Source organism: Nesoenas mayeri, assembly GCF_963082525.1.
Source record: "Nesoenas mayeri genome assembly, chromosome: 25".
NCBI lineage: Eukaryota > Metazoa > Chordata > Aves > Columbiformes > Columbidae > Nesoenas > Nesoenas mayeri.
Window position 1 is genome coordinate 1979246 of NC_137549.1, and position 25306 is coordinate 2004551.

Genomic DNA, 25306 nt, shown 5'->3' on the forward strand with positions numbered 1-25306 from the left:
CCCACAGAGAAGTAGAAAGAGGCTTTTCCACCTTCACAAAGAAACACACAGAGCTCTTGGAATCATTTTAATGATTTTTATGTGTTTGTTGGGTAAAGTTTTGCCTTTTCAGCTCAAAACAACCAGCAGTTCCAAATGCACAATCTCATCCTCTTTTCCTTATGCTGACCCAAGTGCTTTACTGATGCTGCGACCGATTTATGGGGCACTTTGTGATACCGACTTTAGGCCCAGGGTCATTCTTCTTGATGGCTTTATTTTTCCTTTTATTGTAGCCTTTCATATTCCAAATGTTATAAACATTTTAATGTTATTAAATATCTATTCTTGTTTGTAGGAATGAATAATTGCAATATTGGAACTTTTGCAAGGAAATCCCCCAACATAAATTGTGCCTGAATCCTGTTTCCCAGCAGCCTCGCTCTGAAGATGCTTAAATGTTGTATATTCATCATTAACCCTACAAACATATAGAATGGTTGCTGATTGCACAATCTGTGTGTGTATATATATAAATATAATATATAAAGTCATGCACAAGGTGTATAGATTCATTAAACTCTTAGGAAAGCTCATTTCTCCTTTATCCCCCTCCACTTTTTAAATTGTCAGTAAGGACATTGTGGTAGTTTTAAGGTCATTAAGGACAATGGAAAACATACCCTCATTCTACATATTAATTCTGTTCTTGAAGACTAAATGTTGTTGTGCTTATTTGGAAAATAGCGCCCTAATATGTGAATTGGAGCTTCGAGTAGAAAGTCTTAAATGATGCACAAAAGACTGGGCCCTCTGTAATAATAATACGTTGGTTTAAATTGTAGACCTGCAGATGTTGAAGATTTAGGGTATTTCTAAATGTTTCGGTGCTAATGAACCACAAGTATAATCGAGTTTTGGAGTTGGGGGAGCTCTGAGAAGGGGTGTGTGGAGCAAAACTCACGTCGTGTTAATGTGTTACCAGGGAGAGGAAAAGCCTCTGCCTGCAAAACTACCAGGTATCAGTTGTATCGTTGTGTTCAAAACGCTCCTTTTTCCTTTTCAAGTTCAAGTTACCAGGAACTGGTGGAAATAATGTGCGTAACTGAGCCGTATCTGGGATTCGCTGTTGGTAAAAGCGTCGCGTAACATTTTCATATTAGTCAATCATGAACGCGGTTGGAAAAAAACAATGATTTCTCTTTTTGCAGAAAAACCTGCCATTGCTCCACCCGTGTTCGTATTTCAGAAGGATAAAGCACAGAAGGTAAGATGTTGATCTGTTTATTTAGTGTGTTATTCTGTAGCTGTGGCTCGTTCCATGGTGAACGGCTGTTCCTGTGTCGTTTTGAAGCTGAAGTTGGTCCATAGAGCATTAGCATTATTAATGGGCACAGAGTGATGAGATCCTGGAGGACTCCAAGTGGGAAATATGTGAAATTGGAGGCTCTTCAGCCAGAAGATAAACCAAATCTGGGAGAAATAGTATCTTCCAAGCTGTATCTTGAAAGGATGAGTGCTATGGTGTAGTTAGGTGTTTCCCCACCCCCCCCAAACAATAAGTCTTCCAGTTTTTGTATAAAACTAATAGAAATTGATAAGAATCTCAATATATTGCAGTATTTAGTTCTGACTGGTTAATAGTGAAAGCTGTTAACATTGGGGGAAAAAAAGTAAGATCATGATTAACCTTGTGTCAGGTGGGAACCGAAAGAGGTGCTCATGTACATAGGATTTGCTCTTTGTTGAATAGCTGGATCGTTATATTATTATTTGTGCAATCAGAACATCTCAGTGTTTGAATAGAAATACTGAACTGATTTGCAGTTGGTGGGTTTTCTTTGGTTTGGAACATGGGTTTAGTTGGCATCTTCTGTCAGCTTAGAAAGGATTTAAATCTGGTGTTCTTCTAATATTAGCTGATCAAATTAAGTGTATCTTGGAGTAAATAGACGTTGCTTGCAGTTACTTTTGTAACAGTGATAATTTCCATGTGCTTTGGAATGGAGTGCTAGTGTTTGCGCTATCGGTTTGGATCCTGTCGTTTCCTTCCAGGAAACGGCTCCAGATCACTTGCTGTTGCTCAGTGTCCCTGAAGTCCCCTCTGAGTTGCATCATGGTGAGTTTTGTTTTGCTCAGATGTTTTTTAACCAGGCAGTGCTGCCACAGTCTGGGAGCAGAGACCACAGCAAACGCGGCCCAGGCAGAGCAACATGGTCCTGGGTCCTTTTTGTGCTGGCCTGGACCTTCCAGTGTAAGCTGGGGAACGACCTATTAGAGAGCAGCGTAGGGGAAAGGGACCTGGGGGTCCTGGGGACAGCAGGGTGACCATGAGCCAGCACTGGGCCCTTGTGGCCAGGAAGCCAATGGGACCTGGGGTGGGTTAGAAGGGGGTGGTCAGTAGGTCAGAGAGGTTCTCCTGCCCCTCTGCTCTGCCCTAGGGGAGACCACACCTGGAATCTTGTGTCCAGTTGTGGCCCCTCAGTTCCAGCAGGACGGGGAACTGCTGCAGAGAGTCCAGCGCAGCCACCAAGATGCTGCAGGGAGTGGAGCATCTCCCGTGTGAGGAAAGGCTGAAGGAGCTGGGGCTCTGGAGCTGGACAAGAGGACACTGAGGGGGGACTCATTCCTGGGGATCAAGATGGAAAGGGGGAGTGTCAGGAGGATGGAGCCAGGCTCTTCTGGTGACAACCAGTGACAGGACAAGGGGCAATGGGTGCAAACTGGAACACAGGAGGTTCCACTGAAATTTGAGAAGCAACTTGTTTGGGGTGAGGGTGGCAGAGCCTGGCCCAGGCTGCCCAGGGGGGTTGTGGAGTCTCCTTCTGTGCAGACATTCCAACCCGCCTGGACACCTTCCTGTGTAACCTCATCTGGGTGTTCCTGCTCCATGGGGGGATTGCACTGGATGAGCTTTCCAGGGCCCTTCCAACCCCTGACATTCTGGGATTCCATGTAGAGCTGGCAGGTCTCATGCTCTCAAGTTCCTTCATTTAGTGCTAGATTTAGGTTATGGTTGGAGTTGACAATTTTCAGGGTCTCTTCCAACCAAAACGATTCTGTGATTCTGCTGCTGGAGGACAGACTTTTTAAGAAGGCCGTGTTATGACAGGACAAGGGGTGATGGTTTAAACTAAAGGAGGGAGATTCATGGTGGACATGAGGAAGGAATTGTTGCCCTGAGGGTGGTGAGAGCCTGGCCCAGGTTGGCCAGAGAGGTGGTGGATGAACCATCCCTGGAGACATCCCAGGCCAGGCTGGACGGGGCTCTGAGCACCCTGAGCTGGTGCAGATGTCCCTGTCATGGCAGAGGGGGCACTGGGGAGCTGGGATGGTTCCTTCAACACAAACCATCTGTGATTCTATGTCTCTGAGCTCCTGTGCTGGGCTGTGGGACAGGTCTCTTGCACTCTGGTATCTCTCAAGAAAATATTTGTAAAATAACCTTAACTAAAGGCTTAATTAATGTCTTTTTGGGCTGGCGGAGAGGATCCAAGGAGAGGGATTGTGATTTCCTCTTCCCCAATACCTCTGGGATGCTGAGGGCTCTGGTGATGCTGTGTAGGTAGCTGAGTGTAATTTGTGGGTATGTACAGTTTTCTTAAAAAGGCAAAGTAAGGTGGTTCACAATAATTTTACTTTTATACTGTGTGTATTTGGGCCTGGAGAAAGGAGTAACAGAAGCATCAGTGCTTTGCTTTTTGCAGTTTTAATATATAACGGGCCAAAGCAAAACCTGCTTGTGCCAGGAGCTGGTTTTTGTAGTATTGATACAGCAGCAATAGGGTCAGAACATGGTGCCATCGCCCAAAGGAGCAGCCACTGACTATATGCTGGATCTGTCCCAACCCAGCTGGTGTCCCTCATCAGCCTCATCCAGAAAAGGCGACTCAGGTTACCTGGGGTTGAGACCTTTTGCTGTGTTTCTTGAAAGACTAACAAAGTGTTACAGTTAATGGTTAACTGGTTACTGGTTCTATGCAGGGTGTCTTGTGGCTTAGCCAAAGATCATCCTTACTGGAGTGAACAAGGCAAGTCTATTAACAGGGGATGTTTTCCTAGAGCAACGATTGGAAAAAAAAATGCAAAGGAGCTTTGAAAGAGCTGACCAACACCACACTGCTAAAATATGTAATTTCTCTATGACAATTAGTTTTAATTTAGCAAAATACCTGTCTAGTCAGGTCAGTTTTCTTCTAGAGCTGCAAAAAGGGTGTTCCTGGAGGCTTTTCGGCACCAGCACGGCCACCTGTGGGCTGACGTTAAGGAGGAGCCTTTGCATCGCCTGGTTAATTCGCTGGCCCTGATGGTGGTTTAGATATTTGCCTTGTGCTTTTCCTCATCAAACAGAATGATTGTGTTTCAGAGTCTACAGACCCAGCGTCAGGGCCGGTTTTATATTGTTTGGTGGTCTTAACCCGCCTTTTGGGGAGCCAACATCATCTACTGTTAACATTATTTTTCTACATATCTCTAAGTTTGTGCTTGTCCAGTGTCACTAGTAGCTGGAAAATATTCAGCATTTTGCAGGACCAATGCCTACTAGTCTGGACACTCATTTTTCAACTAGTTGTTGCAGCTGAGGGTATATACAGTTCAGCAGAGCATCAGAACATGCAGTTTGTCGTGGTAATTTAGAGGCACAAAAAGTACATGATGTTCACAATGATGCATCTTAATTTTACTTTCAGAGGTTCTAGTTGTTTCTTGTCACAGTTAAAGACATTTAATCTGTCCTGATTATCATTATAGATAACAATTAACGGTGGATGTCAAGTTGGCTGCTTCTACATTTGTTGCATCTCCATTTTCATATCTCCTTAACTCTTTGAGAACTACATTTACAATGTGTGGAACAGAGAGAGTCTGTCCAAATGTCTGAATGATGGCGTCCAAACACCTTCCTTGTTTATACGCTGCTGTTTGTTTTTCTGACAAGAGCTTCTCGTGCTGACACTGCTTGTCAAATTGCATCAGCTTAGGAAGACTCAGCTCTTGGGACTTTGCTTTCAGATCTTAACCTGACTATTTTAAGCACAGGTTATTGCTGTTATTCCATTATCTGTCCCTGTAACTTACAGGTGAACTGTGCTATGCTTCTCAGCACTTTTTGGGTTAAAGATTTCAATTGATACCTTTTCGATGTATTTTTGTCACTTGTTACACTTGTGTTTCTGCCCTGAAACTGATTTTAACTTCTGCCGTAAAACCATTTTGTGCCAGTTTCTGGCCGTAGGTTACTTGAAGTCATTTTATGAAGTTAATATTTTAATGTGCATTTCTGAGGCCAAAGTATTTTGGAGTCTTCCTTGGATTTACACATTTTAAAGTTGGTATACTGGATAAGTCCTGGTTTGATTTGGAAATTCCTGGGATTTGGTGCTGGATGGAAGTGAACGATTAGAAATGGTTTGTGCTGTGGGCACGGCTTGTAGGTTTAGGATGTTGGCAGAGAGAGAACCGGAGGAAATAACTTGTGCAGGGAGAGGAACAGGATCTTTTCCAGCCTCTCAGCATCATTAGCGAGACCTTAGTTGAACTGTGGTGTGAGTCAATAGTGTACTTCAGGAGTTAAAATTAATGCTCAAAAGTTCATAATGGTGAAGGAGTGAGAGTCTGTGGGTGAAAGTTAAGGGGCAGGCTGGCAAGGGTGATACTATTGTGGGCGTCTATTCTAGGTCACCAGATCAGGGTGAGGAAGTTGATGAGGCCTCCACAGACAGCTGAGAGCAGCCTCGCAGTCACAGGCCCTGCTTGTGGTGGGGGATTTGAACTTCCCTGATGTCTGTTGGAAGGACGACTCGGCCAGTCAGACACAGTCCAGGAGGTTCCTCCAGTGCCCTAACGAGAACTTTGTGATGCAAAGGGTGGAGGAGCCGACTAGAAGAGGTGCCCTGCTGGACCTCATCCTCACTAACAAGGAGGGGCTGGTTGAAGCGGTAAAGGTTGAGGGCTGCCTTGGTTGCAGCGACCATGAGATGGTGGAGTTCAGGATCTCCTGTGGCAGGGGCAGGATAGCAAGCAGAATTGCAACCCTGGATTTCAGCAAGGCAAACTTTGGCCTTTTCAGGCAACTGCTGGGGGAAATCTCATGGGCAAGGCTGCTTGAAGGTAAAGGGGCCCAAGATAGTTGGTTGGTGTTCAGGGACTGTTTCTACTGGGCACAAGATCAGAGCATCCCAACACGTAGGAAGTCAAGGAAGGGAGCCAGGAGACCTGCGTGATTAAACAGGGACCTGCTGGGTAAGCTCAAGTGGAAGAGGAGAGTTTCTAGATCATGGAAGGAGGGGCTGGCCACCTGGGGAGAATACAAGGCTGTTGTCAGAGGGTGTAGGGAGGCAACTAGGGAAGCTGAGGCCTCCTTAGAATTAAACCTGGCGAGAGGGGTCAAGGACAACAGGAAGAACTTTTTCCCATCCGTGGCAGATAAAACTAACAGCAGAGGCAATGTAGGCCCACTGGGGAGCGAGGTGGGTGCCCTGGTGACAGAAGACACAGAGAAGGCAGAGTTACTGAACGCCTTCTTTGTCTCTGTCTACTCAACCAGGGGCTGTCCTGAGGATCTCGCACTGCTGAGGCCCCAGACGAGGTCAGGACAGTGGAGGAGTTTGGGTTGCTGAGGACTGGGTTAGGGAGCAGTCAGGCAATCTGGACATCCATAAATCCATGGGTCCGGATGGGATGCACCCGCGGGTGCTGAGGGAGCTGGCTGAGGTCATTGCTGGACCGCTCTCCATCATCTTTGCCAAGTCTCGGGAAACGGGAGAGATGCCTGAGGACTGGAGGAAAGCAAATGTCACTCCAGCCTTCAAAAAGGGCAAGAAGGAGGACCCGGGGAACTCTAGACCGGTCAGCCTCACCTCCATCCTGGGAAACTGATGGAGCAACTTCTCCTTGGTGCCATCTCAAGGCATATCAGGGAGTCTATTAGGGGCAGTCAACATGGCTTCACCAAGGGGAAGTCGTACTTGACCAACCTCATTGACTTTTATGAGGACATAACGAGATGGATGGATGATGGCAGAGTGGGGGACGTGATCTCCCTTGACTTGAGTGAGGCACTGACACAGTCTCCACAGCATCCTCACAGCTGAACTGAGGGAGTGCGGTCCAGGTCCCTTCCAACCCCTGACATTCAGGGATTCTGTGGATATATTGCTGCCCTGTTGCGTGTAGAACAATCATAACTGTATTTGGAGAGGACAGTTGTGCAAGCCGAAGCTTAGAGGGATATCGAGAGGCTGGTGATGGCAAAGGCTGCTGAGAATTCCACCAGGACTTGTCAGCTCTGGGTGGGTAAAGGTGTGAAAAGCTACCCTGAGAATAGTCTTTTTGGCCTATCCAGTACAGGTGCTGGTTTGGGGAAAATGAGGAAAGGATACATTAATAGCACGACTTAGGATTGGGAGGGGAAAACTGACCCAAGAGTGTTTATGTCAGTTTTTATAAAAAAATATCAATATTTCCTTGCCTATATTTGGTGGGTTTAGCATCATGTCAATCTCAGCCTGTATGTGTTTCTTCATGTCTCTCCTTATTTCCTGCGGTGCAGCAGAAGCCAAATATCCAAGCAGAGTTCTGTATTTAGCCTGGGTGTATTATATTTGTGTTTTAGTAAAATAGATGTTGTTCTGGCTAAGCAAGGTGAAGGACTTGGGGTGCAAACAACAATAATCAATTGTAGGAAAGACTCAGTGCTGTTAATTTGCTACTGGTGGTGTAGGAGAAGATTCTTGGGAAGATGAGGTGATGAAACGACTGTTACCATACAGGCTTTCAGAGCGATTTAAAAGCATTGTAATGTTTCAGCTCGGTGGGCTGTGTTTTGCTGGTGATGTCACTGCTCATTGTGACCACACACTGCGTGTCTGTTCTTGGGTCTGTTCTTCCATAGATCTTCGCCCGTTCGGGCTGTTCCCGCAGTACCTGCTCCCTTTTCTTGCACAAGTATTTATTGTTTTCCAAGAATGGGCCATTTCAAGTAACCCAAATGTTGAATGGCTTCTGATCACAAGGTACAGACAGCAGTAGGTTAATTCAATGTCCAGGTGTCGCGTGATGACCTGTTGCGGAAATTGGTCTATTTTAAGGTGAAAATTTGCAGGGGTTAATATTTTAAAATAGAGCTGGTAAAGATAGTCAGGATTTTATGTCAGCTTTCTATCACTTGTAATTCCCAGTGTAAAGAGAACTTGATTAACCAGACTTCCACCATAGCAAGCGCTCCTTAACTTGTTCTTAACAAATAGGAAATCTGACCCCAGTTAACCCAGGTCTGAAGGACCTTGAAGAACCCAAAATGCTGCAGGAATTCTTGGCTGGACACAACAGATATCTCTGCATTCTCGAGCTTTGTTCACTTAAGTTTATGAATAGTACAGGCTTATTATAGGCACATAATGTCCTATGTATACACGGGTTCTTCAAATTATCCCAGTTCCTTTGAGTAAAACTGTCTCTTGCCTTGAAAAATACAGAATATCGATGCATCGGAGTGTTCATTCTGCTTTGCCGAAGCGGAACATTTCATGCAATCTTCCCAGGCAGTTGGGAAGGTGAATTAAACCCGAGTTCTGAAGAAGAGATGCTGCACATTTCCCATTTACTTGGTATCGTTTGTAGGTGCACAGGTGGATATTTTTGCTGAGCCGTTCCATGGTGTGGCCGGACTAATGTCGTGACTCCAGCTGTCCCACCAGCCACAGGGCCCTTTGTTGAGAAGGTTCTGGAACAGCTTTTAAGCATCAGCTGTGGCAGCTCAATAACGTGCAGTGTCTGGGTTGCAGGCCATAATCTTATATAAGATTTTTGCATCTTTAATATATTTTTCAAACATACTATAAGTGTGTTGCAGGGATGTTTGTGGTTAGATGTGGATTTTCAGGCATCTTATTTGTCAATGAAATAATCTTATTGAATAGTATCTGGGTGAAACACAATATGACTTATGAGAAGTGATAAAAATAACCCTTTACTGTGAGTGTATGTCATTGACAGTAAAGAAAACTCTCCAAACTGATGGTTAAAACATTCAGATGTATCCAAAGAGATTGAAATGTTCAGTGTGTGATTTTTGTTTGATCACTGTTGTCTGATTTCAGAGATCAGCAGATGGATCGAGTCCGGAAGATGGAGATGGTAAGAGATTTGATTGTTAGATTAAATAAATCACAAGTATACAGCTACAGGATTTTGTACATTTTCTCTGATTGTGGGTGTTCTTTTTCCCTACAGAATCTGATCGCGAGGACGGGAACTACTGTCCACCTGTAAAGCGGGAGAGAACTTCATCCTTAACTCAGTTCCCTCCTTCTCAGTCAGGTGAATGTTGTTACAATATTATATAGGAGAGATGTTTCCTAAAACCGCTTTTGTCCAGTCAGGCAGCAGTTTAATTCCTGTCTGCTCTGCTTTGCTTGAGAGCACCCAGCCACGTACTCTGATTGTTTTTCTATTTTCTCTGTTAGCAAATTCAGTGAAACCCAGAGTTGAGATGTGAGGATTTTAAAGTATTTTCTATCTGCAAGTTTACATAAATTAATAGTTTCAGCTTTTAAAAGCTGTTAAAATGAATTTACCAGAAATCTTTTTGATTTGTGTTCTGCTGCCAGGCAAATCTTTCCAGTCTCAGGCTGGACTTAAGTTCGCAGAGTCACAGAATCCCATAATGTCAGGGGTTGAAGGGACCTGGAAAGCTCATCCAGTGCAATCCCCCCATGGAGCAGGAACACCCAGATGAGGTTACACAGGAAGGTGTCCAGGCGGGTTGGAATGTCTGCACAGAAGGAGACTCCACAACCCCCCTGGGCAGCCTGGGCCAGGCTCTGCCACCCTCACCCCAACAAGTTTCTTCTCATATTCAAGTGGAACCTCCTGTGTTCCAGTTTGTACCCATTGCCTCTTGTCCTGTCACTGGTTGTCACCCAGCAGAGCCTTTACTTTGTTGTACTTTTCCTCATGCAAGTTGATATGTTGGAGACAAAAAACCCCAACCTACTGTTGCTGCCTTGGGGCTCTTGATGCATCGTCTGCTCCTGTTCTGCAGATCATAGTCCCAAAATCACATTGTCTGTGGTTCTTTGTGCAACACCAAAAGTGCCTCAGCTGCTGAACAGGCCCTGACCAGACTCCTCATGACTCAGTTCTCAGCGAAGGGTGGAGAAGAAACACTGTCCTTTGCATGTTCCTTTTGAACATTTTTTGCTGTCTTATTGACTGTGATGCCGCTGAGCTGTAACATCCACAAATACTCTGTACTTGCCTTTGTAGAGCTTTTGTCTTTGCAGGATGGTTGGAACAGACGTTGCCTAATTCGTAGTGCAAACTCAGTCTTTGAAGAGCCCAGGTTTTGGCTTCCCCTGTTTCTTCCACTCCTTTCTGCCCTCTCTGCAGAGGCCTTTTGAACTGTTATATTTATTTTGTATGGTATAAATTCTAACGTCACTCTTAGTTCCCAGCTCAGATTCAATTCAGACCAGGAATTGGTCTGGAATAAATAAAACTTGGTCTTTCTCTTTTTGTGGAGAAAGGGGATTTTATGGCCAATGACCTGTTCACTTCTGTGATTAGAATACTGGTTTAGTTTAGAAGAAAGAAAACCTTAAAAAACCCTAGAAAAATAACTTTCAATTTGCAGCATTGATGTGTCTGGAAACAGAGTTTCTAAATAAGAACAACATACACAACTTTATATCTTTCCTTTTCCTTGCCTGCAGTAACAAAGAACAATGTCTTCATGCCATCAAGCTTCTGTGAACCCTCTACAGGCAATTCTGACTCGGAACCAGGTGAATATTGACATTTCTCTGCTTTTTCTCAGCAAACTGCTGTCAGTCGGTCACAATCGTATAGTTCTGGTAATTCAGAAGCAGGACCCTGTGTGGTGGAATGGAAGTGATGATGGTTCTGATCTTACAGCTGCTCTTTTACTCATTAATCACTTGATTTCCTGCTTGCTGGAGGTAACAAGAATTCTGGTATTTGGGATTTTCAAGCGCTTTGGGAGCGGTGGTGGAAAACTGCAACACAACTGTGCCCACCTGTTCAACATCGACCTTAAGGGAAACTTCCATGTACCTACTTTGGATGTTCAATTTTTCTATATTGAAATTGAGATCAACCATGATCTGTGGTGATGATGATGCTCAACCCTGAGCTGTGAACCCTGCTGACAGTACCGATCATTTTCTTCATCACTGTGTTCTACGGTTTGGTTGTGTTGGTGTCACTGAATACACGTTTGTCACGGAGGCACCCCAAGGTTAGTTTAAGGGAAAACAGGGCCCAAACCAACTTTGATTAAACCAGTAAGAAACAGGTTTTTAGCACTCCAAAAGTGACTTGAATACAGGTTCGGATAGCACTTGAGGATAATTATTAAGGGGCAGCAACTAATACAACAGGCGGTCCACAGTGTGCGTGCATGTGGCTTCACCAAAACAGTAGCAGAGCCGTCCCCGAGTCCGGGAAGAGTCCACACTGAACACGGGGTGGGATTATTTTAAAGGGATACCCGTACTCGTATTGAGTACGGGTAGGTGATTCTGTGAGGGTAAATGTATAATACACTCGCAATCCTGCGAGAGTTAATACACGTGCATGGAATATTACACGTGCTTATGTGGAAGCACGGGTGGAAAATACACCCACGATTCTACAAGGATTAATTTATACACATGCTCGTATTGAGCACGGAAAGTGTAAATACACATGCAAACGTGCACGGAAAGTAGATATACTCGTAATCCTGCGAGGGTTAATTTACTCACACCTGTGGCGGCGAGGGAAGTGGAGTCTCCATCCCGGGGGGCCTCTCGGTGGCAGCATCTGGCTCGTGCTCTGAGAGATCTGCAGAAGAGGTCTCGATGAGGGTCCTGTTTTTATGGCCTGATCAGATCTGATGTGGGCATTCCAGAAGCTTCTCTGCACCCCCACCCTGGCTGTGGGTGCCCCTGAAGCCTCCAAACATCCCCCACGCTGGCCACGGGCGCCCAGCGGCTCCTGGCGCCTCGGCGCTCCCTCTTCTCTCTCTTAACAGCCCTGGCCAGGGGCTCTGGGGCCAAACAAAGCAGCTGTCAGCCTCAAGCAGCAGAGAGAGGGAGATGTGTCTGCTCCTTCCATAGCGAAGGAGGAAGGGGGAGAGAGGGGTTTTGCATTCTGCCACAACGTTGGGTTTTTTTAGGCTTAAATGGCAGGAGAATAACAAATTACAGTAACATGGTGCCGTGCCAAGTTGTCTTATTCCGAGCATGGCCATTATGCCCCTAAAAGAAAACATTTTGTAATTATACCTTGCAAGTTCTTAGGAGCTCATTTTGTAGTTGCTGTGGATATATGAATATTAATTTTTGGCAATTTTGATAGTTTATGTAAAAACCTTAACTATGGTGAGTGCAAGCAAGGAAAATTCTTTCACCTTTGTGCTGTACCAGCACAAGGCAAAAGCTAATGGAATGACGAGAAACTAATATTAAGCAATTAATATTAATTTATGGTAATTAGCAGTTGGGTGCCTGTTAGCACCTGTCACCTTCACTCATACTTTTGATTGTCCTTTCTTTGGTTTGATTCTCCCTTAAAAACTCTATTACCTCTATTAAACCTCTAAGCCCTTCGCAGAAGGATCTCCCAGGTGAAAATCGTTTTGTGTTTCTCCTGAAAAACAATTCTGAATTGTTTTTCTTGCAACTGTTTGTGTTTCTGTGTATATTTGCTGTGATTATCACTGGAAATCACAGAACCCCAGAGTGTCAGGGGTTGAAGGGCCCTGGAAAGCTCATCCAGTGCAATCCCCCCATGGAGCAGGAACACCCAGATGAGGTTACACAGGAAGGTGTCCAGGTGGGTTGGAATGTCTGCAGAGAAGGAGACTCCACAACCCCCTGGGCAGCCTGGGCCAGGCTCTGCCACCCTCACCCCAACAAGTTTCTTCTCAAATTTAAGTGGAACCTCCTGTGTTCCAGTTTGCACCCATTGCCCATTGTCCTGTCACTGGTGTCACCAGAAGAGCCTGGCTCCATCCTCCTGACACTCCCCCTTTCCATATTGATCCCCAGGAATGAGTCCCCCCTCAGTGTCCTCTTGTCCAGCTCCAGAGCCCCAGCTCCCTCAGCCTTTCCTCACACGGGAGATGCTCCACTCCCTGCAGCATCTTGGTGGCTGCGCTGGACTCTCTGCAGCAGTTCCCTGTCCTGCTGGAACTGAGGGGCCACAACTGGACACAAAATTCCAGGTGTGGTCTCCCCAGGGCAGAGCAGAGGGGCAGGAGAACCTCTCTGACCTACTGACCACCCCCTTCTAACCCACCCCAGGTCCCATTGGCTTCCTGGCCACAAGGGCCCAGTGCTGGCTCATGCTCACCCTGCTGTCCCCAGGACCCTCAGCTCCTTTTCCCCTACGCTGCTCTCTAAATTCATATTTCTTTTGGAAGCGGGGAATTTGTCCTTTGGAAATCTCCTTCTGGCTTTGGATATTTATAAAATGGGCTGTCACAATGGAGAAATCCTGCGGGAATGATGGCTGAATGGACGTCTGTGGTGTGTTAGAGCTGTAACTGTGGGTTTTGCTTGCAGAGGAGAAGAGCAGCGGGTTCCGGCTGAAGCCGCCAATCCTGATCCATGGGCAGGCGCCCAGCGCAGGTCAGTTCAGGGCTTGTGCAGCAGCACGAAGAAGCCACCTCAAGCACTTTATTTCTTTAGGAGTTTCCTCAAACTGCTCTTGTCACTGGAGAGTTGGTTTCTTTTTACTGTTGCCATGTCCCTGGAATACAGGTGGCCTAAAATGGAACGAATCACAGATTATTCGGCAGAGTTGCTATGAGTAACTTCTGTTGTATGATATTGGATCAAGAGTTCATCTTATTTTTGTTCGATAAAGCAAACTGAACCGCCTGGGATTGCCAGAACCTTCTAGAGTGGATGTTAAGATGTCTTTTTATTTATTTAGGTTGGGTAAGGTCAGTTGGCTTTTTGAATCAGGATGGAATGAAGAGTTGTGTTACCATGTATGTTACCATAGCAAACCAAGGAGACCAGCTTCATTCAAAAAGCCAAAAGGCTGTGAAATGAAGCAACACATGAGATTATTACACTATTAATGCGTTTGACTATATGAAAAAACAACACAAAAATATTTACCAGTATCTAGAAATGACTAATTTGAAGGAGAAAAGACTTGGAACCTATAGTTGAATGATATGTCAATGAATAAATAGGATTGCTTGTGTACCGTTAATTTCTCTTACATTTTCACTTCCATTTCTGAGTCAGTCAAAGTCTCCTTCTTTGCTTTCCTGGGTAAGGTAGAGAATATATTTTTAAATGTCTTTTAAGGCTAGGAAGTTGTTTTATCTATTTGAGACCAATTCTATCTGGAGGCTGAGTGAGGGATGGGAAAGAAGGGGGTGGAAGCTTTTGAAATGTCTCCTTTTCCATTCTGTGCTCTTTTGGAAGCAGTTACAGAGGAGATGAGACAAAGCCAAGTTCTTTAAAGCGTTATAGCTCTCGACAAACCTTTGTGTTGCAGGTGTCCCCAGCCAGAAGCCGAAGGAGCAGCAGCGCAGCGTGCTACGCCCGGCCGTGCTACAGGCGCCGCAGCCAAAAGCTTTCTCACAGATGGGTAAATAAATAACGTGCTTGCTTTCTAGAAGAAAAACACCCAATCTGTTCAGCATAGTGGTTTGGTTTTACTCAGCATCTGCCTTCGTTTCGCTAGGTTTCTCCTTTCAGAAAATAAAATGCTTTACATATTAAACTGTGTCGGGTAAGGGATAACACACTCAAAGCTTCAGTTCTAGTGTAGGATGCCTGATGTTGCCAAGCCTTTAACTTTGGTGTAATCCACGCTTGGTTTTTGGAATAAATGAACTTTTAAGGGGTGTGGATGGGCAATGTCAAACGGCAGCGTTGACCACGGTGTAACAAGCTGCTGATGGATGGAACAGTCGCGGTTTGGTCGTGGTTGACCTCAGCACGGTGACATAAAACACCTCGGTCACTAGTAGGTGCCTCTGGGCCTAAGGACCAGTTGAAACTTCAAGATACAATTGTAATTCTTAAGTTTGGTCATGTATATCATGCTTATTGCGTTGCCATGGAATTTGATCTAGCTAATAGAAATAGGAATGATTGAAAACTGGAAGTTAAAGCAAAAAGAAACTGTTCAAGGTGTCCATGGCTCCTGCACTCTGATGTTTCCTCAGCCCCTCACCTTTTGTTGTTTGGAAGTTCAGTTGAAGTGCAACAGAAGTAACTTAATGCTGAATCTGGCACAGAACCGCATGTTTCTAGTTGGATTTCTTGGCGTGCCGTTGGCGCAGCTTGGGCTCTACAGACACTTAATATTGAGGTACAGATTTTCAGTGGGAATTCAAGTCCAAAGAGGAGCTGCGCTGGCTGTGAACGGTGTTAGATTGGAGCAGGGCGCTTGCTTGAAGTTGTGTGTCTTCCAGTCCCTGCAGCGTTTGTGTAGATTAAGTGACTTTTTACTGCCTTGGTTTTCTGGCTTTCAACTTTGATTCTGCTTACAATTGCCAAATTGTGGTCCTTATGTCCCTTTCAAAATACTGTGGGAGCTCTGTAGTTTACATCGCAACATTTCATGGACTTGAACAAGACAACAGCATGAAATTTGCTATAGAAAACTTTTAGGACCATCTAAATATCTGGAGAATTGATGTCATTTTCTCTTCCCTTGTTGCAGTTCTCAGCAGCGGCACCAATGGTGTAAATATTCCACCAGATTCTGCGGCCACGTCAGAATCGCCAAGTAACACAACACTGAAAAGTTCGGACTCTGAAGACAAGGTGAGTTGGAGCAGGATCGGGAGGACACTCAATATTCACTGAACAGTCTGTTCTTCTAGCAGTGTGAGTACACATTCACCAGTGGTAGCCCCTTATCTATCCATACCATGTTATACACTTTAGCTGTAGTAGTAGATTTTATACCGTCCTAATATTATACTATATTTATTTTTAACTCAAGGACAGTAACAAAGATTTACTGAGTCCACAGTTTAGTATGGTTTTCTATACCTATTTTCTCTAAATTCCTACCATAGATACCAAATTCCTGTAATTTGGCTGCCTTTGTTCAGCAGGCTGACAGTTAGAATACTGTTTTTTACACCGGATCAGATGGCATGAAGAAATAAATCTTCCTGCTATAGGTTCCTCTCTTACTCTGCATGCAGAGAGTGAGTCAGAGTCATGACAACAACGATCCCCGGCCCATGGGTGATGGTTTTACTGCTGTTGTCTTGATTTCTAACAATTGGATGTGGAATGGTGTTGACTTGAGTGAGGCATTGACACAGTCTCCCACAGCATCCTCACAGCTGAACTGAGGGAGTGCGGCTGGATGAGCGGGGAGTGAGGTGACTGTGAACTGGCCGAAGGGAAGAAGCCAGAGAGTCGTGGTCAATGGGACACAGTCCAGTTGAGGCCTGGATCCAGTGCAGAGCCTCAGGGGCAGTGCTGGGGCCGGTATTATTCAGTGTATTCATCAATAATTTGGACGAGGGAATTTGGACTGTCACAAGTTTGCTGATGACACCAAGCTGGGAGGAGTGGCTGACACTGGAAGCTGTGCTGCCATCAGAGACCTGGACAGGCTGGAGAGCTGGGCAGGGAAAATGTAATGAAATAGAACAAGGGCAAGTGTAGAGTCTTGAATGTGGGCAGGAACAACCCCAGGTTCAGTGTAAATTGGGGAATGAGCTATTAGAGAGCAGCATAGGGGAAAGGGAGCTGGGGGTCCTGGGGACAGCAGGGTGACCATGAGCCAGCACTGGGCCCTTGTGGCCAGGAAGCCAATGGGACCTGGGGTGGGTTAGAAGGGGGTGGTCAGTAGGTCAGAGAGGTTCTCCTGCCCCTCTGCTCTGCCCTGGGGAGACCACACCTGGAATCTTGTGTCCAGTTGTGGCCCCTCAGTTCCAGCAGGACAGGGAACTGCTGGAGAGAGTCCAGCGCAGCCACCAAGATGCTGCAGGGAGTGGAGCATCTCCCGTGTGAGGAAAGGCTGAGGGAGCTGGGGCTCTGGAGCTGGACAAGAGGACACTGAGGGGGGACTTGTTCCTGGGGATCAATATGGAAAGGAGGAGTGTCAGGAGGATGGAGCCAGGCTCTTCTGGTGACAACTAGTGACAGGACAAGGGGAAATGGGTGCAAACTGGAACACAGGAGGTTCCACTTAAATTTGAGAAGCAACTTGTTTGGGATGAGGGTGTCAGAGCCTGGCCCAGGCTGCCCAGGGGGGTTGTGGAGTCTCCTTCTGTGCAGACATTCCAACCCGCCTGGACACCTTCCTGTGTAACCTCATCTGGGTGTTCCTGCTCCATGGGGGGATTGCACTGGATGAGCTTTCCAGGGCCCTTCAACCCCTGACATTCTGGGATTCTGTGAAATTTGAGGATAGAAGGAACGGAGGTGACTGAAGTGAATGAGTAACACACAAAGCAGCTTAGAGATTGTAGCACATAGTGGGTAAAAGCCCAGAGGTGGCAAATATTAATATTAATAAATTCCTCCTAGGATATGGTGGAGGGAGAGCGCAGGTAATGAGGGACTAAAAAGCTTGAGCAGGAGGAAAAGGCATCTAAGCACATTAAAAGTTGTTTATTTGGTATCTTGAAAATGAAGTAACGAAACAGTTGCTTTCCTGTCCTGTGCAAGGGGCGTCTGGCCCTTTTCTTGCAGGTACTGAGCCAGCATCTTAAAAATATGTTGACTGAGAGCATGAGGAGGGTGTTTGGAGATTTTGAGGGGGTGTGGGGTTTGGGTGAACTTGTAGGCGTTGTTTTTTGTAGGTTCATTAGACAATGGGTTGCTTTTTGATGCCACATTGAGCACAGAAGTAATATTGGTATCAGCGCAAAAACACGCGGGATTTTAGTGGAAATTCAAGTTTTAATTTTGATATCTGAAAGCCTAAGCGGAAAACTTCAAGTGTGAATGGATTTTAAGGTGTAGTGACAGACTACTGCCGCAATTAAGTAGCAATAAGTAAATTCTTTACATGGATTGGTATGAAGTTTTGTGGGCCATGCTTCTTACCTCTACTAGTAGGGAGACCCTCTCTACATTTTTAACACTCAAGAAGGAACCTCTTAAATCTAAATGTTAAAGATCATTGAAACCTAAGTATTAAATGGTATATAGCTTCATAACTGAACATTTGTGGTTTTACCAAGGAGTGTGGTGGGACATTCTTCATTTTCATGGCATTGTAGTCAGCTTCATCTACCTGAAGATTTCTAGCACAGCTGGAAGTCATTGGAGTTCCTGCAGTTAAATGCCAGAGTGTCTCTGCAGTTTTTGCTTGATAAGACTGAAACGTTACTTCTGGAATTAAAAGTTTCATTGTAATAATTGTACGTGCAGATATTTGGCATAGACTGGGTGTACCACGGAGAAATCTTCCCTGTGAGGGCAAGTCCGTGGTGTTTTGCAGTTGTATATGAGGCCGGTCTGCTCTTGTTAGAGCAGATGTGAACCAGGGTCTTATTTTACTGGCAGAAAGATTTGTCGTGGAGGTCTCTGTGCTTATACAAGGTAGTGGAGCGGGAACATTCTCTGTCTGGTTGTTGTCCTGTGTCTGTGTTGTGACCTGGGCCTGTTTGGGTTGGACCTTGTCTCTGTGTCTTGAAAATCCCCAGGAAGCTGCAGGAGGCCCAAGCAACACAGAGAACAAAACCTCATGTTGTTTTGAACTCGATGCTGCTTTTTGGACCAAACGATTGTTGGAGATCCCCTTGAACTTCAGCCGTTCTGTGATTCATTAAGATGCTCTAAACAACAACAGAGAATATTTTTTAAATGTAAAATTTATAGCTCTGGGAACATCACTGGCCTGTCATTGTGACTGCGCGACATGTCATACCGTGAGTTTAGTTTAAAGAAACTGGATTAGCCAAGCTAAAGGTTTCCATTTCTGTTCCGTAGGCAGCAGAATGTCAGAAAAAGGAGTCCAGCAATGCTTCAGATGATGACAGCTCTGAGAAGGCGGAACTGAACGCACAGCAAGCCTTTGTATTTGGGCAAAACTTAAGAGATAGAGTTAAGGTAAATATGTGCTTGTCATCTTGACTAAGAGCTGATCTATTCAGATGAGAATAAGAGGCAATGGAACTGGTCACTTGTTGGTATGACTGTTACCCACCATTTATGAAGTACTTTGAAGCCACTGTATTTAACAGGGTTAAAACCTCCATGTACATATGAAAAATGAGCAGCTGTGAGCACATTTCGGCTGGCTGTTTAATGAAGTAACCTCCCAGATATTTAGTAAATAAATTAGTATTGTTTAGTAGCTCAAGAAGCATTTTCAAAAACAAACGCATCTACTGCAGTCATGGGTGACATCTGAAACTCAGTGCGATATGTTTTCTCTAAGAATCGAGTTGAATTGTGCTCCTAATAATGAAGTTGAAATGTGTTCCTAAGATGCTCCCATGCAAACAAGACTTCACAGAAGCAGTGAGAAAACAGGGCATAAAAACGGGTTCAAACCAGTGGAGTAATGGAGCTGGATTGTTAGTACGACCTGTTGAAGAAAGAAAGTGACACACTGGGATGTAGGATTCTGTTGTTTTACTGTAGGAAGTGTGGCTTGGACTTTGTCGTGGGAAAGAATGAGCTGAAAATTGTGTGGTGAGCAGTTAAAACCATCAACATGTACTTGTGGTTTTTCCAGCTAGGAGACGAGAACGATGAGACAGCTGACGTGCAGAACGCCGGCCTCCCCGCCTCAGATGCACCTTCTGCAACAAACTATTTCCTACAGTACATCAGTTCCAGGTGAGACTACAGGGAAACAAACCTATGGAACAGTTTTCCTTATTCTGTGTTCAGAATTATTTGGATGCAGAGCCCGTGTGAACCCGAACTGCTGAAGAACGAGGTGGTGAAATCCAGGTCTGGGGAATTCTCAATTGTCTGGTCAAGGGAAATGCATTTGACATAATTTACTTGACCACATCCTCACCAAAATCTCTTCAGAAAACTAGCATGAGATGAGAAAAGTCTTCTCATGAATTATTAGAAAGAAGCAGCAGTAGAATAAATTGGAGGGTCATTAGGGGCAGCCAGCATGGCTTCACCAAGGGAAAGTAGTGCTTGACCAACCTCATTGACTTTTATGAGGACATAATAAGACGGATGGATGATGGCAGAGCAGGGGACGTGATCTCCCTTGACTTGAGTGAGGCATTGACACAGTCTCTACAGCATCCTCACAGTGAACCGAGGGAGTGCGGGCTGGATGAGCGGGAAGTGGAGTGACTGCGAACTGGCTGAAGGGAAGAAGCCAGAGAGTCGTGGTCAATGGGGCACAGTCCAGTTGAGGCCTGGATCCAGTGCAGTGCCTCAAGGGCAGTGCTGGGGCCGGTATTATTCAATATATTCATCAATTATTTGGATGAGAAAATAGAGTGACTGTCACAAGTCTGCTGGTGACACCGAGCTGGGAGCAGTGGCTGACACTGGAAGCTGTGCTGCCATCAGAGACCTGGACAGGCTGGAGAGTTGGGCAGGGAAAAATGTAATGAAATAGAACAAGGGCAAGTGTAGAGTCTTGAATGTGGGCAGGAACAGCCCCAGGTTCAGTGTAAGTTGGGGAATGAGCTATTAGAGAGCAGCGTAGAGGAAAGGGAGCTGGGGGTCCTGGGGACAGCAGGGTGAGCATGAGCCAGCACTGGGCCCTTGTGGCCAGGAAGCCAATGGGACGTGGGGTGGGTTAGAAGGGGGTGGTCAGTAGGTCAGAGAGGTTCTCCTGCCCCTCTGCTCTGCCCTGGGGAGACCACACCTGGAATCTTGTGTGCAGTTGTGGCCCCTCAGTTCCAGCAGGACAGGGAACTGCTGGAGAAAGTCCAGCGCAGCCACCAAACTAGAACACAGGAGGTTCCACTGAAAGATGAGAAGAAACTTGTTTGGGGTGAGGGTGGCAGAGCCTGGCCCAGGCTGCCCAGGGGGGTTGTGGAGTCTCCTTCTGTGCAGACATTCCAACCCACCTGGACACCTTCCTGTGTAACCTCATCTGGGTGTTCCTGCTCCATGGGGGGATTGCACTGGGTGAGCTTTCCAGGGCCCTTCAACCCCTGACATTCTGAGATTCTGTGGAGCTACCAATAGAATCCTGCAGAGATCTGTGCTTTACTTGCAGTGTTCAATACTTTTCATATATGATATGAATAAAAGGGAAGAATAGTTAAAAGAAGTTATTTGCTCATGGTAATAAGCTTTTCAGAGCAATATAGAGGGCCCATGTGAATAAGCAGGAACCCAGCTGTGGGAGGCCTTGGAGAGAAGAAATTTGTAGGTATATGGAAAGTGAGGCATGCAGGAAAAAACTTCTAATTCCATATATACTATGATGAACTGTGACAGCTGTCACTTAGGCTAAACTGTTGATATCACATTATATCAGCTCAGTAGTGGTCAATTAAATCTAGTAGTGCTACAGAGAGAGTAGAAAACAGAAGAGAATTCCTTGCTACACGGAGCTGTGAATTCAAGTAATGCTGGAAAAGCATAGGGGAAAAATCCCACTGAGAGCCAAGCTGTGAAATAACTGTAGGAAAAGCACCAATGTGTGCTCGCCTTGTCCTCATATTCTGCATTTCTAAGGCTGTTCTGCATTAGGCAGTTTTGCAGTCGTAATCCCTTTGGACATCGAACTCCTAGGGTGATGCGCCAGAGATGTTGAGAACACCAGGGACTCTGTGGGTACCAGATCAACGTCCAGTTTTTCTAATTGCATTTGGCAGACGACAACTTCTAATATGTGGGCTTCAAATACTGGAACATTTATTTAGATCTTTCAACTTGTGTGATGTGAAGACAGTGGAGTCTTTACTTTGGGAGGATTTATTCATGGAATGTCGATTGCCAGAGCCTTAGTTGTGGGATTGCCTTACAAACGTGTCTCTAAGTGGAGCTGGCTCTGGTTTTCAGCTGAGATGGGAGGACATTATGGCAGTTCATTTGTAAAAGGAAAACTCTGCTCCTTTGGAAATTGTGAACGCCCTGGGTCACGCAGCAGATTTCAGTGGATCACACTGAGTTCCCACTTGGGGCTCAGAACTGTGGTATTTAATTCCCTTAGTTGGCAAAACTTTCTTCCCATGAGCATTTCCTCCGTTCTTTGGATCTCCTTGTTCAGAAGCAGCAACTCTGCACTATTTGAAGCATTGTTTGGTTCCCCTTAAATCCTGTAGTGACATATGCCCCTATTTTCCAAAGTTGGTGAGACTCACGTAGGCTGATTTCAAGTGCTTTGCATTCGGCATATTCACCTAGCAAGTGTGGTGATGAGTAAAATAAATAAAATAAAACAAATAAAAATGCTACGTGAGAGGATGATGCTTATTCTATAGGGAAAGTGTGAGGGCTGAGATTGATTGTGGAACGTGTTGGGGAGGCTGTAGCATCGCAGCTCCTCTGCTAAAAGGCATCACACATCCCTGCTGCCTTGGCTTCAGTTACGATATTGGGAGTGGGTTTATTACCATTCTTTCAGTTTCTAAGAAAATTGACCGATAAGCATGTTGTGGCTCAAGTTTGCATGTGTAGGATACTATTTTTAATGAGTATGTTATATAATTAAGCACTAAGCCCTCTCTCAGCATTCCATGTTGCTTGATACGTAATTTGAAATCTAAAGGGAAGATATTTAGTGACAAAATCATTTGTCGTCCCTCAGAATTCTCATTCTGTAAACCCAGTATATGTTCCCATGTTGTTAAGTTGAATTAATTTTTGCTGATGTTCCTGTGTCAAGCGGTGCTTAATTTTAACACTAGTGCTAATCCCTTGGTTTTTGAGGAATTTTATCAGCAGAAGATAAACAGATATTTTCCTGACTTGTAAAACCTGCTCTGTTTTTCCTTTCCCAGTGTAGAGAACTCTACAAACAGCACAGACACATCAAGCAACAAGTTTGTTTTTGGACAGAACATGAGCGAGCGAGTCCTAGTGAGTATCCGTGCTGTGATTTTGGGAGGACTTTGCACTACGAATCCTCACCCAGCAATTCCTCTTGCAGACGAGTTATTTAGTTAGGAGCTGTTGTGTCCAGCAGCTCATGCTCTCCAGGATTTCACTGGTAACGTAAGGACATTAATATAAGGCTTTAATGCCTTGTCTGGAGTGCACGTGCTTCTCAAATCCAAGCACTTTATGGCACAGTTTGCTTCTTTAAGTGGCTTTTTCAGCGTAAGTGTTGGAGGGTGTTCCATGTTATGTGACTCCCCAAGTGACGGGATTTCAAGCCCAACACTAAGGTGGGATTCAGGAAATTCTGTTTATCGGGTACCAACCTAAAGCAAAACTTCTAGTGCCTCCTTGTTTCCTACTGTGGATTTTATTGCTGTGCTGGTACCAAAGGGAAACCTTTCACGCTGTTTGTTCATATCTGTCTGACCACACGCGGTTCAGTGGGCTTGTGCCTGGAGTCGAACTGGACCTGAAATGGGTTTGCTTTGTTGCACAGAAATTTCAAATAAGGGTTGAAATGGGGTGTCAGTTCAGGGGAAACTCACGCGAACTGGTTTTCAGGTCCCACTGCACTGGGGTAGCAGGAAAGCGTTTACTGTGAAAGCGCATTGTGCGCGGTATTCTTTTGCTGTGTGGTTTATAGAAACTAGAGCTTCCCACAGTAATTGCTCATTAGTCTTGTTCTACAAAACGAGCATATACTCTTGTGTTTACCTCCTCTTCTTTTTGCGATAGAGTCCACCCAAATCAAATGAAGGGAGTACGGAAAGCAACAAGGAGAATGCTGCTGCAGAGTCTGGGTCTGAATCATCTTCTCAGGAAGCCACACCAGAGAAAGGTGAAAAACAATACATTGTTTTAGGAATGGTCGTTATTGCTTGTTTAAATGATTGCATTTTTCAATATCCCATGACTTTAAAAAAAACATAGAATTTTTATGTTGCATTTACTGCCTCCTGTACCCAAAGATTCCGACGGCGCTGGGAGATGCTGGATGCGATAGATTCTCTTGTGCTTTTGTTTTTAATGTTAAACATATACAGGTTAAATTGTTTTCATGGTTGTTCTGCAATATTGGGAGTATCTTCAGCAGAACAAAAGTAGAGGGAATTAACAGAGCAAGTATTTGGACCTACAGCCAGGAAGTGTGCAGAAATAGGGCAAACTTTGGAGGCCTGTATCCAGTGCAGAGCCTCAGGGGCAGTGCTGGGGCCGGTATAATTCACTGTGTTCATCAGTGATTGGGATGAGGGAATAGAGTGACTGTCACAAGTTTGCTGATGACACCGAGCTGGGAGGAGTGGCTGACACTGGAAGCTGTGCTGCCATCAGAGACCTGGACAGGCTGGAGAGCTGGGCAGGGAAAATGTAATGAAATAGAACAAGGGCAAGTGTAGAGTCTTGAATCTGGGCAGGAACAACCCCAGGTTCAGTATAAGTTGGGGAATGAGCTATTAGAGAGCAGCGTAGGGGAAAGGGAGCTGGGGGTCCTGGGGACAGCAGGGTGAGCATGAGCCAGCACTGGGCCCTTGTGGCCAGGAAGCCGATGGGACCTGGGGTGGGTTAGAAGGGGGTGGTCAGTAGGTCAGAGAGGTTCTCCTGCCCCTCTGCTCTGCCCTGGGGAGACCACACCTGGAATCTTGTGTCCAGTTGTGGCCCCTCAGTTCCAGCAGGACAGGGAACTGCTGGAGAGAGTCCAGCGCAGCCACCAAGATGCTGCAGGGAGTGGAGCATCTCCCGTGTGAGGAAAGGCTGAGGGAGCTGGGGCTCTGGAGCTGGACAAGAGGACACTGAGGGGGGACTCGTTCATGGAGATCAAGATGGAAAGGGGCAGTGTCAGGAGGATGGAGCCAGGCTCTTCTGGTGACAACCAGTGACAGGACAAGGGGCAATGGGTGCAAACTGGAACACAGGAGGTTCCACTTAAATTTGAGAAGCAACTTGTTGGGGTGAGGGTGGCAGAGCCTGGCCCAGGCTGCCCAGGGGAGTTGTGGAGTCTCCTTCTGTGCAGACATTCCAACCCGCCTGGACACCTTCCTGTGTAACCTCATCTGGGTGTTCCTGCTCCATGGGGGGATTGCACTGGATGAGCTTTCCAGGGCCCTTCAACCCCTGACATTCTGGGATTCTGTGATTTCTATGATACTTGCAGTGAGTGAAATCCCAAGGCAGATGTGTATTGTATAGAGTGGGTGCAGCAAACGTGTTGCTTGAACAGACAACTGTTTGCTGGATTCCAAATTTCTGTGATTCTTCACATTGGCAAGAATTCCTGGAAATCTTGAGATTTATTAGCATCCTCCAGCAAAACAATAAATAAAAGTAGAAAATTAATT

General features: G+C 45.5%; 1 protein-coding gene across 1 annotated transcript in view; it reads left to right on the forward strand.

Annotated features, from left to right (window-relative positions):
• Window positions 1-25306, forward strand: part of RANBP3 (RAN binding protein 3) — a 43310-nt gene that overhangs the window by 11020 nt on the left and 6984 nt on the right. The window contains exons 2-12 of the mRNA XM_080359403.1: window positions 1191-1246; window positions 9081-9117; window positions 9214-9300; window positions 10695-10766; window positions 13551-13616; window positions 14503-14595; window positions 15679-15782; window positions 18921-19040; window positions 19672-19775; window positions 22871-22949; window positions 23706-23808. Of these exons, the coding sequence (XP_080215529.1) occupies window positions 1191-1246; window positions 9081-9117; window positions 9214-9300; window positions 10695-10766; window positions 13551-13616; window positions 14503-14595; window positions 15679-15782; window positions 18921-19040; window positions 19672-19775; window positions 22871-22949; window positions 23706-23808 (921 nt within the window). The remainder of the gene's footprint in view (window positions 1-1190; window positions 1247-9080; window positions 9118-9213; window positions 9301-10694; window positions 10767-13550; window positions 13617-14502; window positions 14596-15678; window positions 15783-18920; window positions 19041-19671; window positions 19776-22870; window positions 22950-23705; window positions 23809-25306) is intronic.